The sequence below is a fragment of the Manis javanica genome, chromosome 17 (genome assembly GCF_040802235.1).
Source record: "Manis javanica isolate MJ-LG chromosome 17, MJ_LKY, whole genome shotgun sequence".
NCBI classification, from domain to species: Eukaryota; Metazoa; Chordata; class Mammalia; order Pholidota; family Manidae; genus Manis; species Manis javanica.
This window is the reverse complement of record NC_133172.1, coordinates 50933331-50946612: the sequence shown is the minus strand read 5'-3', so window position 1 is coordinate 50946612 and position 13282 is coordinate 50933331. Positions and strand designations below refer to the sequence as shown.

At 45.5% G+C, this 13282-nt stretch overlaps 1 protein-coding gene across 6 annotated transcripts in view; it reads right to left on the bottom strand.

Annotated features, from left to right (window-relative positions):
- Positions 1-13282, bottom strand: part of ZFHX3 (zinc finger homeobox 3) — a 235537-nt gene that overhangs the window by 25009 nt on the left and 197246 nt on the right. For all 6 annotated transcript variants that reach the window (XR_012126691.1, XM_073226009.1, XM_073226006.1 and 3 more), the window contains 2 exons: positions 2938-3071; positions 2592-2792 (listed from right to left, as the gene is read on the bottom strand). Coding sequence is in view for 5 of the 6 variants with exons in the window: in XM_073226009.1 (XP_073082110.1) it covers positions 2592-2792; positions 2938-3071 (335 nt within the window). In the remaining variant the exon portion in view is untranslated. The remainder of the gene's footprint in view (positions 1-2591; positions 2793-2937; positions 3072-13282) is intronic.

Sequence of the window (13282 nt, the reverse complement as noted above, 5' to 3'; positions counted from 1 at the left end):
TTCTGATAGCCAATTTTCTAATAAAATTACAGTGAAATAGCCACCAGGGACCTATCTTAACCACAGGGTCATTACAATCACTTAGATGTAAAACAATTGCAAATTTTGTTTTAGCACCAAACTTTTCAGGGGAAGGACACTGGCAGCTGCTTTGATTTGTCAAGGCAGAGACCACGATCAGTAGTCCAGTCCTCAAACAGGATTCTGGGTTCACTCTGAGGTATGGCCACAGATTCCCCTCTAACCCTGGTTGCTGTTCTTTTCCTGCTGCCCTAAAGGATCAAGGCTACTGGGCTAAAGGATGCTTCATTTAGCCTAATGCAAACCATCCTCATGACTTCAAAAACCAATTCAATACTGACAGCCATGCAATAACTCCATCTTCTCAGGCAAAGAGAGAGTACCAGGTCACCCTTACATATGCCTTTAAGTAAAGATATGTATGGTTACATTTCCCACAACTTTCAACTTTATTTCTGAATCCATTAACTTTTTCTTGTTGCTAGCAAACCGACTTTCTATAATCAGCACATTTCCCACAATTTGCACACTTTTCAGAAATGTCTAGAAAACATCTCCATTGTCTCTTGCAGGAAATGAGGTACACTGGGGTTTGTGTGTACAAGGTGCCAAGCACAGCCCATTCAGAGAACATGTTTCTCCTGTAGAATTACCATGTCAGGCATTCTTCTAGAACCAGGTTTATTAACCTGGCTCCGTGGATGAATTTTAGGGTATCCTTATGCTCCCTGGCACTGTACATACAATTTTGTGTATGTAGAGTACTTGATGGCAGTCTTAACAATAGCTGTCAAATTTCAGTGTGTATAAAAGAACTCAACAAGGCTACTGGATTGTTTTCATCAGGGTCTCCAGAAAGGCTGAGAATCAGTGCTTGAGGAGGTGCTAGTTGGTAGGCAACACTCGGAAATATCTTAAGGATTGGTACCCATGCAAACACAGCAGTGACCTTCTGCCCTTGAAGACGGTGTTGGTAAATGAAGAAGATTCATAGTGACTACCAGACTCACTACTTGGAATGTAACTTCCTATTGCTGTTATAAAAGTATAACAAACAATGGATATTTAAAGCATAATTTATACTCTAGTCCCTAGGGATGTATAAATGAAACTTTCTGTCTAATGTAAACCAGGCATACAGATTACAACAGGCTCACACTTCCTAGACCAGATTTATATTAAACAGAAAAAACAATCATCTGAGCAAAGAAAAATGTCATTAAGAATGCAAAATGCTTCCCTCCTCCTATCTTTTTCTGTTCCTTCAGGCTCCCATGGTTCTAGGCCATCAAGGGAAGTGCGATGAGGCCTGAGAAAACCCCCTTGTTATTTCCAAGGCTGCTGAGGATGCCAAGGAAACCTGTAACACAGAAACTCACCCACTCACAGAAGGTTTCCACTCAGAAAATATTTCAACAGTGCTCACAAGTCTACTGGAAAATGCCCCTGTGTGAATTTATACTTGAAAGATCTCCAAAATGAAACTCATACTAGGTCACCCCTGAGTTTCCCGTTGGCTGCTAAAGTTCTTTTGATGCATCATCAATTACACGTTCCTTATGACTAAACATCACTTACAATGTTATTCATTAACTTTGCATAACCAAATGGAGTGGGAAATGCCTAGAGGTTAGACGTCTGTGACCTGTACATTATAACGTGGAATTCTGAACAGACTACCTCTCTGGGAATCTTCACAGGAAAAGGCAATCGAATTAATTTCTTATTATTCCACTGTTAAAATAAGTTAGAGGTAAGAATAATTCTCTTTGGTGGTTTTCCTCTAATGATCAGAAAAAGGCTTGCACAGCTGCCCCAGCACAGAAAGAAAGCAGAACATTAGTATCATCTTGAGTATTTTAAGAGTTTTCACATTCAAATTAGGTTTAAGTCTTATGCTAACCTTTTGGGCCTCGCTTACAGTGGCCACTTAGAGCCATGCTTTCAAAACCTGCAGGTGTGGCAACATCATATTCAAAATGCACAGCCTGGCCCAAGAATCAATACGTGCTATCCAACAGAGCATTTGCCTCTTTTGAGAATACAATTATCCCCTTGAGAAACTCCCACATTACAGGGCTACACGGCTAGGGCTGGGAAACATGGGTTCATCTCAACTCTGCCACTTACAAGTGACCTAAAGTTAACTTCTCTGGGCCACAGCTTCCTCAGCCCTTAATGTAAACAGGTCAGACTTGTTCTCTTCTTGAAATAGGGATGTTGTGAGGACGAAATGAGACTACAAGCAAGATCTGCTAGAACATGATCTGCTCATTAAAGGTCTGGAGGATGTGCATAACAATTTCTCCCTATAAATGGTTAGTAAGCCTAGGCCTTGTGTCCTGCGGGGAGAGAGCAGGGTAAGGTGAGGGTTAGCCCTTCGGGTCACGGTCGTGCCAAGTCCAAGACAGGTACAGTGAAACAGAGATCACAGAACAAGGACCATTTGGACCTGTGCCAACTCTACAGTGGCTTTCTCACTCAGCAACACAGTATCTTGTCTGTGCCATCACACCACCTTGACCCCTGGGGAAAGAAAAGGCACAGGGTCCTGCTCCTGGCTGCCTTACCGTCATAATGAGTTTCTCCACGCAGTCGGGTGCCACACTGTGGAGGTGAGTGAGGTGCAGCTGGAGGTGGATCTTGTTGTTGAGCATGTCCTGGCACAGGGGGCAGCGAAGCATGGGCTGCACGGAGTGCTGTGTCATGGCGTGCACCCGCAGCCGGTTGACGTCAGCATTGCTGTACTTGCAGTAGGGACACTGGTACATCTGCGGGGAACACAAGCCACCCCTCCAGCTGAATCTCCAGTTCCCCCCAGCAGCTGTGCCTGCCCCAGGCCCGCCTACCCCAGAGTTCATTCCCACTGGTGTCTAAAACACTCCCCCCCGCCTGCAGAGCCCCTTCTGGCCTCACCTGCTCTGCTTTGGTCTCCTCTGCTGTTTTTGGTCGCTTCGAAGGGAGAGGAGATTCTGAGCTACTGGGGAAGGAGATGCGTTTTGAAGTGGCAGGAGAATCTGTGAGCTCCTTCTCTGCTTGGCTGGACGATGCTGAAGAAAAGACAGAAGACACAATACAGCAGCCGGACCAGGCTAGCTCCCAGAGGGTTTGTGTTGGGTGAAAATCAACAGTCATTTATAGCACTTGATTTTCTTGAAACACTGAAATGCAAGTATGACGAGCACCCAGATTTATCAAGCACACCAGAGAAGAAGCAAGTATCTCTATTTTCCCCATGAATTTCTGCCACTACTTTTAACAACTGAACACTAGGGGAAAAAAAGGTAAAGAAATGGATGAAAAGGCTCTGAGTTACCCTATGCTAAATTCAGTCTATTCAGACTTCCCCCAGTCAAGACACAGTCCTCTGGCTTGCAGGGGGCAGCAGGGCAGAGGGAGGGCGGGGGGAGTCTGGCCAACTGCTTCACCAATCACCAGTCAACCTGAGACGCAGACACACTCTGCTTTCACAGACGCAGTGAACTATGTGTTCCCAACTTCCCTGGCCCAGCTTTTAGAACCACAGCACAGCACACATGGTAAATGTGACCCGAGACAGGCTCACATGGGTATCTGCATACAAATACGTGGCACAAAAAATCAAGCTTGGGTTCCATAAATTGCTTTCGGGGAAGAATAGAACGGAGTGTGAATCCAAGTTAGAAATCGAGCCAGTGCTCCAGGCACAGGAGTTGAGACAGATGGCGGTGGGGGTGGGACAGTTTCCTGTCTGCTTCCTCGGACTGTGCCCTCCATACCCCAGTCCACCAAAAACCCAAACTATTAATCAATGCAGGTCATGGAGGCTTAGGTCAAAAACAGTGGGTAGGGAGTGTTGGTGGACGGAGTTCTCTGCAGCATGGACAGCAGCTGGAAGACTTGGATGAGGAAACAGCTGGCTGAAGGGTAACCAGGATAAGCAGGGTGCCTCCAGCACAAGCACAGATCCCAGCACGGCCGGACTGTGTCATTCGAAAACCCAGTCAGTATCAAGAGTTGGGGCCTCACATGCTTTGGATATGGAACTTCATTTTTCAGAATTTTGCTAAAAATGATAGGCAAAAAAAAAAAAAATTCTGAAAATGGTACTGAGAAAATAAACACACTTCCCTCATTGAAAAATAATTTGACTCGGCATTGAAGCCACTGGTTTAGCAAGCCTTCTTTTTTACTCTTTGGTCAAACTGCTTTCTGTCTCACCCAGTCTTCTTACCTAGTATGTGCTTCCCCTTTACTCAGCTTTGAAATTTGTTGACGTGGATACCAAGATGCTGTCATTACAGGCATATGCTTTATTAAACAATTTTAGAAAATCAATTTTATTCATTAAAATCATAAGACCACAAAATAATCTTGAAAAAAAAATTGCTAAATGCAGGAAATATTCCAGGAAGTTGATGCTCTTCCCAGAATGCACATCTCGTGACCCTTAAACCCCAGTATCTCGGTAACCTGTTCTACATAAGTTTGTAGGACATCTATTATTTAAAAAGTACAAGGACAGGCATTTTACACAGACCCCTCCTCCTCCCAACACACACATTCATAACCGTACTTTAATCTGTCTTGAATCGACTTCAAACCCATTTTGCTCTTAATGGGAGTTATTCATTTTCACATGAAAGGTAAAACATGACGGCTGGATATTTAATGTGATGGACTGGCTGCTGATTAACTAGGTGCTGTAACATTCTAGACCGGTTCCCCCATGGCCCACTTCCCGTCTCCTGGCTCCCTGCAGACCTGATCCCGCAGAACCTTGTGTCATGGGCTTTAGACCTCACAGTGTGATGGGCCCCTGCCTGAACACTCCCACGACAGGAATCTTTAATTAATGTTTCAGGGACTTAAGCTGCCCAAGCCCCCAGTAGGTTCCTTATTCTCCATCATCTTTCATTTTTGCATACTGGTTATCTTCTATACATTAAATCCTCAAATGCTTTCTAAAGATGTGGGGGAGAGGCACTAGATGATACTTTAGGTCTTTATTTTTTATAGCCATCTCTTCGCCTTCCCTATTTCCACCTCCAGCCTGGAGGCATTAGGTTAGGCTCACGACTTACAGTTTGGAAAGAGCCACTATCTGCTCCTCCTCCCACTAGACGCAAACCAAGACATGGACTGATTCCAAACACCCATCCAACCACTCGTCCCTGTCTTTCTGTTGGTCTGCCTGACCTAAAACAACGCTTGCTTTTACAAGACCATGACACTACCTTGTAGACACCCTCAACCTGCCCGCTCGCGCCTCTGGAAGGACTGCCAGCTGTGCAGCTGCCGGCAGTGTGAATGCGTGCGCACTGAGGCTGAGACCACCCAACTCATCTCACCCACTCGGAGCTGAAAAGCAAGCACAGCGTAACCTGGTGCCGCATCAGCTTCCTCATAGGACCAAAGAGTCCATCCTCTTCCTTCAATGCTGAGCACATGATGAATTGTGACGAGGTTGCAGAGGTGAGATTTCTGGTTTCAGAAGCCACTATTCTTTCCCGCTGTATGGAGAAGGGGACTTTTATTGCCCTTTTTTTCCCCTCTCTCTCAAACTGTCAAACTGCTCTGGAATTCTAAAGCTTCCTTTGTGAGCTTGAGCTGAGCAGTCCTTATAAAGTGTTTTAAAAAATAAAATCAGCCCTTGCTGACTCATTCCTCTTTCGCCCCAGGAACACAAACAGCCCTGCTATAATTCGAAATGCTGCACCACCACTGTAAAAACTTCTAGGGCTCACCTCCCTTCTCCCCACAAACAACCTGCATTTTTATTTGATCAGATTTGTCTAGAAGTGGACACTAGTCACCCACAGCTCACTTGTTCCTTCTCTAAAGATAAAGCCATGGCATTCTCATAACAGACTCTTTTAAAACCGAGTTACGATCCCACTGTGTTTCCCTGGGTGATGTGGGGAGGGCTCCTATGAGTTAGGTTAACTAGGTTGACAGACCCCTCCTAGCTTGACCCCAGACATTAAAATGTCAATCCCTATCCAGACAAGGCAGCAAAGTCTTTAACAATTTCTATAAATGGGCAAACAGTTGTACAAGTTCTCCATCCGTATGCTGGATGAAGCTTTACTACAGGCCACAGACAGTCTGAGGTTTTTCTCAAGCTTCTCTCTGAACATCTTCAAAAGCACCAGAGTCTCAAAATCAATTTCTGTCTCAGTTGTCACTAGCATACATCGTAGGCATAAGTAAATGAGGTTGTAGGAATACCGAGAGAGCGAGCACTGTGGGTTCCTGCTTTGAAGAATGTTCTGAACTTCAACTTAAATTCTAGGGGAGATGTCATAGTCTAGAAAACATAAGTTAAAGAATCAATTATTACTGGTCACATTAAGGCCACTATGACATCATAGCAGTGAAATGGAAATAGATGTGCCTGAGAGACAAACCATAGTTTAAACAGTGCCTGGAATCTTTGGTTTATATTGGCAACAAAAAGCCAAACCACTTGAAGGGTTATTACTACCTGTAGTGGTTTTTACATTAGTGACAGAATGAATCTGGAAACAATCTAGATCTCTTACAACAGGGCATGGTTAAGTAAACAATGGTACGGCCACTCTGTTGGGTATTAGAAGATGTCAAAAATGACAGCCATGAAGCAATATGGAAAAGTCCTTGAGAATGTTAATGAGGGGAAGACAAAGATAAAAATGCATTATTCCATGATTCAGTGATAGGAAAAACAGAATTAGAAAAAGACTAGAAGAAAATTATTGTTGTATTTAGGTGATGGCATCATAGACCATTTTCTAAGTGTGTCTTGTAGTTACACATATTTTTAGTATCACAATGAAATACCTGAGCATTTAAACTCAACTGTCCATGAAAAAGTTGATATTTCGATCCACACCATGTAAAACATCAGGTGGTATTTTTTACTTTGCTGGTTAAAGTAACTTTTCTCACTTTGGCAGCTATGTTATGTGAAAAGACGTGTTAAATCTCAACACGTCTTCTGCAGGCTATGTGCTAGGCTCTTGGCGCTTGACAGGGGGTAAAAACATGGCAAGCAATCATGTGAGCGCACTAAGTATAGGTTACAGCCTCCACAAAGCTAGACAAATAAGATACTGTGAAAACAAAACGCCAGGTCAAACCCCTACCACAACCTGGCAGGATGCGAGCTGTGGATTCCTTGTACCACAAACTTTCTAAGAGTGAAAAAGCACTTGTTCATTTTGTTAGGAGTTACAGCTGTCCTGCCGGACTCAATGATGAGACCCAAAAAAAGACTGGTATGTCCTTGGTATGGAGTGCAGAAAATTCGAAGTCGGCTTTTAGCTGAAAGTCACCATTTCCCCCTGCAGCTGCGATGGGTTGGCCACTACAGCTGACAAGGACAAACACCGAGAAGGCAGATCTGACGGGTGGCTCTCCATTTTATTCTTGTGGGTTCTCCTACCTTCTAGGCACAAGAGTTTAATTTCAAAGGGAAACATAGAAGTCAAAGGAGGGTTTTCTTAGGGGGGAAAAGAAAATCATTTATACATGGAGATTATCAATGTCTAGATATCCTTTGTTTTTAATGTATTTTTCTGAGAAGTATTTACTCTTTCAAAACAATTATGTAAAAGGTTACCTGTGTTGTCATACTAATTAGAGGGAGTAGGAAAAAGAGTCCATCAGAACTCATGCAAGTTTTGTTTGCAGTTTTCCAGAAAATGGTTTTATTATGTTCTAAGCACATAGAATAGTTAGGACAAGCCTACTAAAGCTTCATGTAGGAAGTAACTTACTTCAAAGAAGAGGTATAATTTAGGGGGCTTATAAAACACACCCCTGTAACTTCACCTGATAAAACCACTCTTCCTAGAACAAAATTCTCACTCAACTCTAATCCTCACAAACAAATTAAAATCTAAATCACTGAAATTCTGGCCACAGAAAACTTAAGAGATAAAACTCGCAATACCACACAGACTTCCAGGGCACTTAATGCAAACAGGTGCCTCATGTCTCACCTGGTGACGTGGTCTGTCTGACTCAGAAGCCAGGTAAGGCAGGGAGCTGCTGCCTTACGAAAGAGAAACCTGAAGAAAAATTGGAAGTGAAGTAGCAGCAGAACCTGAAGGTACCCAGTTTCTGGCTTCCTCTAATCATCAGCCAAGACATTGACTTGCCCTCCAAGAAACCAAAGTATTGGCAGAATTTATTTCTATGTTTCATGAGAAAAATTCATCTTGTCATCACTCAACACACCAATGGGACTCTTGGCAAGCTGGATATTCTGTGCTGCAGGCCAGCCTCCCTCGGGCCAGAGACTTCCCTCTGGGCACGCAGAGCTGCTCGTGTTGCTGGGAAGTTTCTTCTGCATTTCCTCTCTTCGTGGCGGAGTGGCATTTGGAGTGGAACTCACCAAAGTGCTGATTCTCTTCCTTTCGGGGGCCCAAGGTGAGCCCAGGGAGGGCCCGGGATGCTGCCTGACCTTTACTCCTTGTGGAGAGGCCAAAGGCAGCCACCACCCCCACTTCTCAACCATCAGACTCTTAGCTAAAGTATCACTGACAGCCCCTCCATCTAAACTTCCATCTCCCAAACCAGCAACATAATGGAGGAGCCAATTAAATGATTATTAATTCATGCTGCTTTCCGTAAGCCAGAGGTCCTCATTGCCTTGTGTTCCGTAAACCAGCTTGCCACCTGCCCCAGAAATTTACAGCAATCTTTTATCCATCTCCACTGACCAGAGGAAAAAGATTCACACAACTCCATACTCAGTGTTTGCACACCAGACCCAGAAGCTTCCCCAGATCTGAAAGTGGTCATTCAGCTCATAATTACAATGAAACGCAAGGTGCAGTGTGCTCATTCCATAGCCCTACTCCCTCCGCTACTCACGCTCCCTCTAGACAGCAAAAATGCAATGTTCCCCTAGGGGAACCTGTGCTCCTGGGCTTTGTGATCTTCACACTGTCATTGAGAGCGGAGCTCTCTCGCATTCGTTTGTGATTCCTTCCTCAGAAGACAGGCTAGGATTTCGTATTTGCATTTCCTGTGGAGCTACTGCACTTGGTAAGTGGCCAGAGATTGGGCTCAATTCTCTTCTTCCCCCTAATACAGAGAACAACAGTTCCTTTCAAGGGTCTGCCTTGCTGCCAACGTGGTCTTTAAACATGCATGGCCTCATTCTGCCTCCAGCCAAGCACTTAAGATTGTTTCAAAGAGGAACCGAGAACTTGTGTGAAGGAGAGGCAGGCACTGGTACACCGAGCAGAGGAGGGTCTTTGTGCCCCAGGTAAAACCAAGTTGGGGTTTCTCCCTTCCCCACCCAAAGGTGTGGAGTCTGTTTAAAGTCCAGCCTAGTGGCGAGGTGAAGACCCTCTTTATTCAAAACAGTCTCCTTCTCAGTAACCGTGAGCGGTGCTGCTCACGGACACCGTCTTCAGGAAGCATTTTAGGGACGTTCAAGCCCCTAGTCACAAAGCAGAATATGCCTACCTAGGTAGGGCAGGGCATCCAGGTCTCATCAACTTATCAGATGACTTTGTTTCTATAAAGGATTTCAAAGAAAATTTGAATAACACTACTGAAGCGTGTGACTAGTAGTTAGGGAACAGCTGATTATTTTTCTCCTTCAAGCCAAATGTACTAGATAGACCAGCACTTTGAAAACCCAGAAGTTCTTAGGTGTTATTATTATTACTTTGCCTTTTATTTGAAATGATTGTAGATTCACAGGAGGTTGCAAGAATAGTACAGAGAGGTCCCATGTCCCCCTACCCAGGTGTTACTTTTTTTTACCAATGCTTATACAAAGATTTCTACGCCTTCAAATCACTATTCATTGTGATCCTGTCTCTCTGACCAAAGCTTTTTCCCACTGCCAATCCTACTACCAGGGTTTACATCTGCCAAGACTCAGGACTTAAGCCCCTTCGAGGGGCTTTTCTATCTTTTAGGAAAACTCAGTACCTCTCTCGCCCAACAGGGGCTCAGGACTTGCCATCCAGTTAAAGGAGAAATAGGTCTTGAAACCTCATGCATATCACCGACATCACATCCCCAAGGTTCTCAAACCCAGGTGTGAGTCAGAAATCCCCTGGAGAGCTTCCTGAAATACAGACCACAGGCCCCATGCCCTAGAACGGGTCTGATTTAAAGAATGTGCATTTCTAATAATTTTCCAGGTGATGCTGATGGCCCAGGGACCACAGTTTGAGAATCGCTGTCAGAGCCAAGGCTTTCTGTAATTGGTAGGAACCATACTGCTTTGCGGTCGGACTAGAAATTAGATGAGGGGGCCCAGCAGGCATGGGCAGATCTGCCAGTCCACTTTCAGAGGACTCTTCCAACAAGAGCCTCTTATCACATACGAAAGCCAGGCATGGTCTCAAAGCTAGATGTTTTCCCCCTCAGGCCAAAGGTGAAAGATTAAATATGGCTCTCCCTCAGGGAACCTCATCACTCTGAAACAAACGCAGACTCATTTTCAAAGCCAGGAATTCAGAAGGAATAACCTCCATGTTTTCTGTTAGCAGTGTAATCCAGAACAGACAGGCGGCCTTGCTTATGGGTGTCTCATTCTTTCCCCATGCCCTGGAGACCCTCTGTGGAAAGAGGGCAAATACCCATGGCTCCTGCCCCTTTGCAGAAGGAGGAAGCATTCTCTTCAGTGTGGGCTTCCCTGTTCTTCACACCTGCAGGCCAAGGGCCCATCTGCTTCGGCCCTGGGAAGGATGCCGAGATCCACACCGGCATCTGTGTGCACAAGTCAGCAATCTGTGGGGTGGGTGGCGGCACGCCGGGGTGGGGGCCTCTGCTTTCCCAGTAAGCAGCCTCACGGCGGAATGGTGGGCCCATGCTAACTGGGAGAGGCGCTTGTTCTGTACTTTGGGAGGAAATGGTGCTCAGCTCCCTGTCAGAGGCTGAGCATCAATCGGTTCCACTAATTCCTTGTTGAAATACGCATAAAACTGCTTAACTACACTGATTTGAGCTCCCCAAAGGCCGTCCTACAATTCAGTTTCAAGATACCTTGCTCTTTCTGTGTGAGGTTTGTGAATGAACCACCAGTCAGAGGTGCGGCTCCAGCCACCACCTCATGTAGACCAACATCAGCTGTCGGTCTATTTAGTAACTTGTAGACACTGGGCTGCCACCATGAGCCCGGCTTGTGTCAGGAGCTGGGGACCTGAGGGCCAAGACCTGACTCCCCGCTGCAGGTACTGAGTCAGCCTGCCTGCCTTTGGCCTTGTGTCAGCTCCCCCGCAGCGTCCTGTCTTCCCCTGGCAGAGCCTCCTGAGCTGTGCATAGGCACTAACTGCACCCACGGTCGCAGTGTCCTGGGAGGACGGTGGCCCAGGCAGGAGGTACTCTGGCTTAATTACAGAATGGTGATGACCACGGACTTGGAGAAAACCAGAGTGGAAGGGCCTTAGAGACCCTTGAACTAAGACAGGGAAAAAGTCCAGAGGGGCAAGATGCGGGTCCAAACAAGAGGGTGATGTGGGTCATTCAGGAGGCAGGCCAGAGGTGATTAACAGAGGCTCCCCCAGTCCCACTGACTCAAACATCAGGTTAGCTGGGGTCCTGGAGCCCCAGCACAGCAGCACAGACTTCCAGAGACTGGAATATAACAACGCTCTTCCAATTTTTTCTATATTCCAAATCCATCTCACTAAGACACTTACTAAATTTTAAAAGAGAAAGTGAACTTGTGAAAATAAACACATAAAATCTGGGCCCAGCAAGGTGACAGACACCAAGAGCTCTGAACTGAACTGCTCAGCACCCTTTCGCATCAGCTTTCCCCATCGTCCACCAAGGGCTTCTTTTTGCTTGTCCAGGTTCAAGAGGAGAGTGTGTGAACCTGCATGTGGGGAAGACAGACATCGCTCAGGCCCCCTCTGAGGCTGAAAAATGGGAATGATCGTCCACTTTCTCATGTAGGTTTAAAGTATCAGGAAGACCGGAAATGTGTATTTTGTACAGTAGAGAGAGGGGGCAACTCCACTCTGGGCAGTATTTACACCAATGTTTCTCTCAGGAGCCTCGGAGTCCCCACACTAAGTTCACTCGCAGCACCTCGGAGGCCTAGACAAACACCTGTGTGAAGGGGCCCGGGTTCTGGCACACCTGCAGGGACTCGTCCACAACTGATGTTTTCCATGCACTCTCTTCCTATGGCCAAGTTCCCTGTACACAGGCACCAGGCCCCCTGCTGTGTAACAGAGCACGGGGTGGGCAGGGCCTGCCACACCGTGGTTCAGAGCCCAGCTGTGAGACCTCAGCGCTGTAGTCAACTACATGGAGCTTTTGGTTTCCTCATCCGTCAATGGAGTTAACGGTATCTACTCACAGCGGTTCCGTGAGGCTGGCAAGAGATCCGGCATATAAAACCGGCGCCAAGTGAGAGCTCAAACATTTCTTGCTATGGTTTCATTTTTAGAAGTATGTGGGAAATAATATGGGTCCGTGTGTGGCCATACAGTCATAGTCATATGTGAGGGGAGGGGCCTGGTTTTAAAGACAAGTACAGACCCCTGAATTTGCCTTTCTATGTATTAATATGGAACAATCCTGCCCATCCATGGGTTTGATGTCTGAAAAGCAGACAGAGAATAACTTGTATTGAAAATGTTTACGGTCACGCTGTTTTACCAACTAAAACACTGCAACAGTATTAAGCGCTTGCAAGGCGCTGAAGATGACAGAAATGAGTGAAATGTGGGGTTGGTGGGGGGCAAGGCAGAGCACAGAAAATTCTTAGGGGAGTGACAACACTGATTCTGTAATGATGGATGAATGTCATTACATATTTGTTGAAACACACAGAATGTATAAAACTATGAGTGAATCTTTAGGTAAACTATGGATTTTTGGGTGATTATGATGTGTCGAAATAGGGTCATCACTGGTTAAAAAAGAACTACCATTATGGAGAGTGATGCTGCTAATGGGGGAAGCTATGCATGCGTGGGGGCAGAGGGCACATGGTAAATCTCTCTACCTCCCTCTCAATTTTGTTGTAAACATCAACAGCTCTTTAAAAAAAAAAAAGTCATTAAAAAAAGGTACACAAAAATGAATGTCACATAGCCCCAAACATAAAGAGCTAATTCTGTCTGAAAACTAGAAAAACGTAAAATTTTCAAGTCTTCTCCAATCTTCATATAGTAAGAGAAAGCTACTGAGGGAGGTGTTCTTTAGCTTTATAATCTGGGGAATATACCTCTGACCCAGAAGGCAAATTGGAGTTCGACCACAAAGCTGACCCGCAGGAGTGGCCCATCTGCGAGTCTGAGCTCTCTAGTTTGCA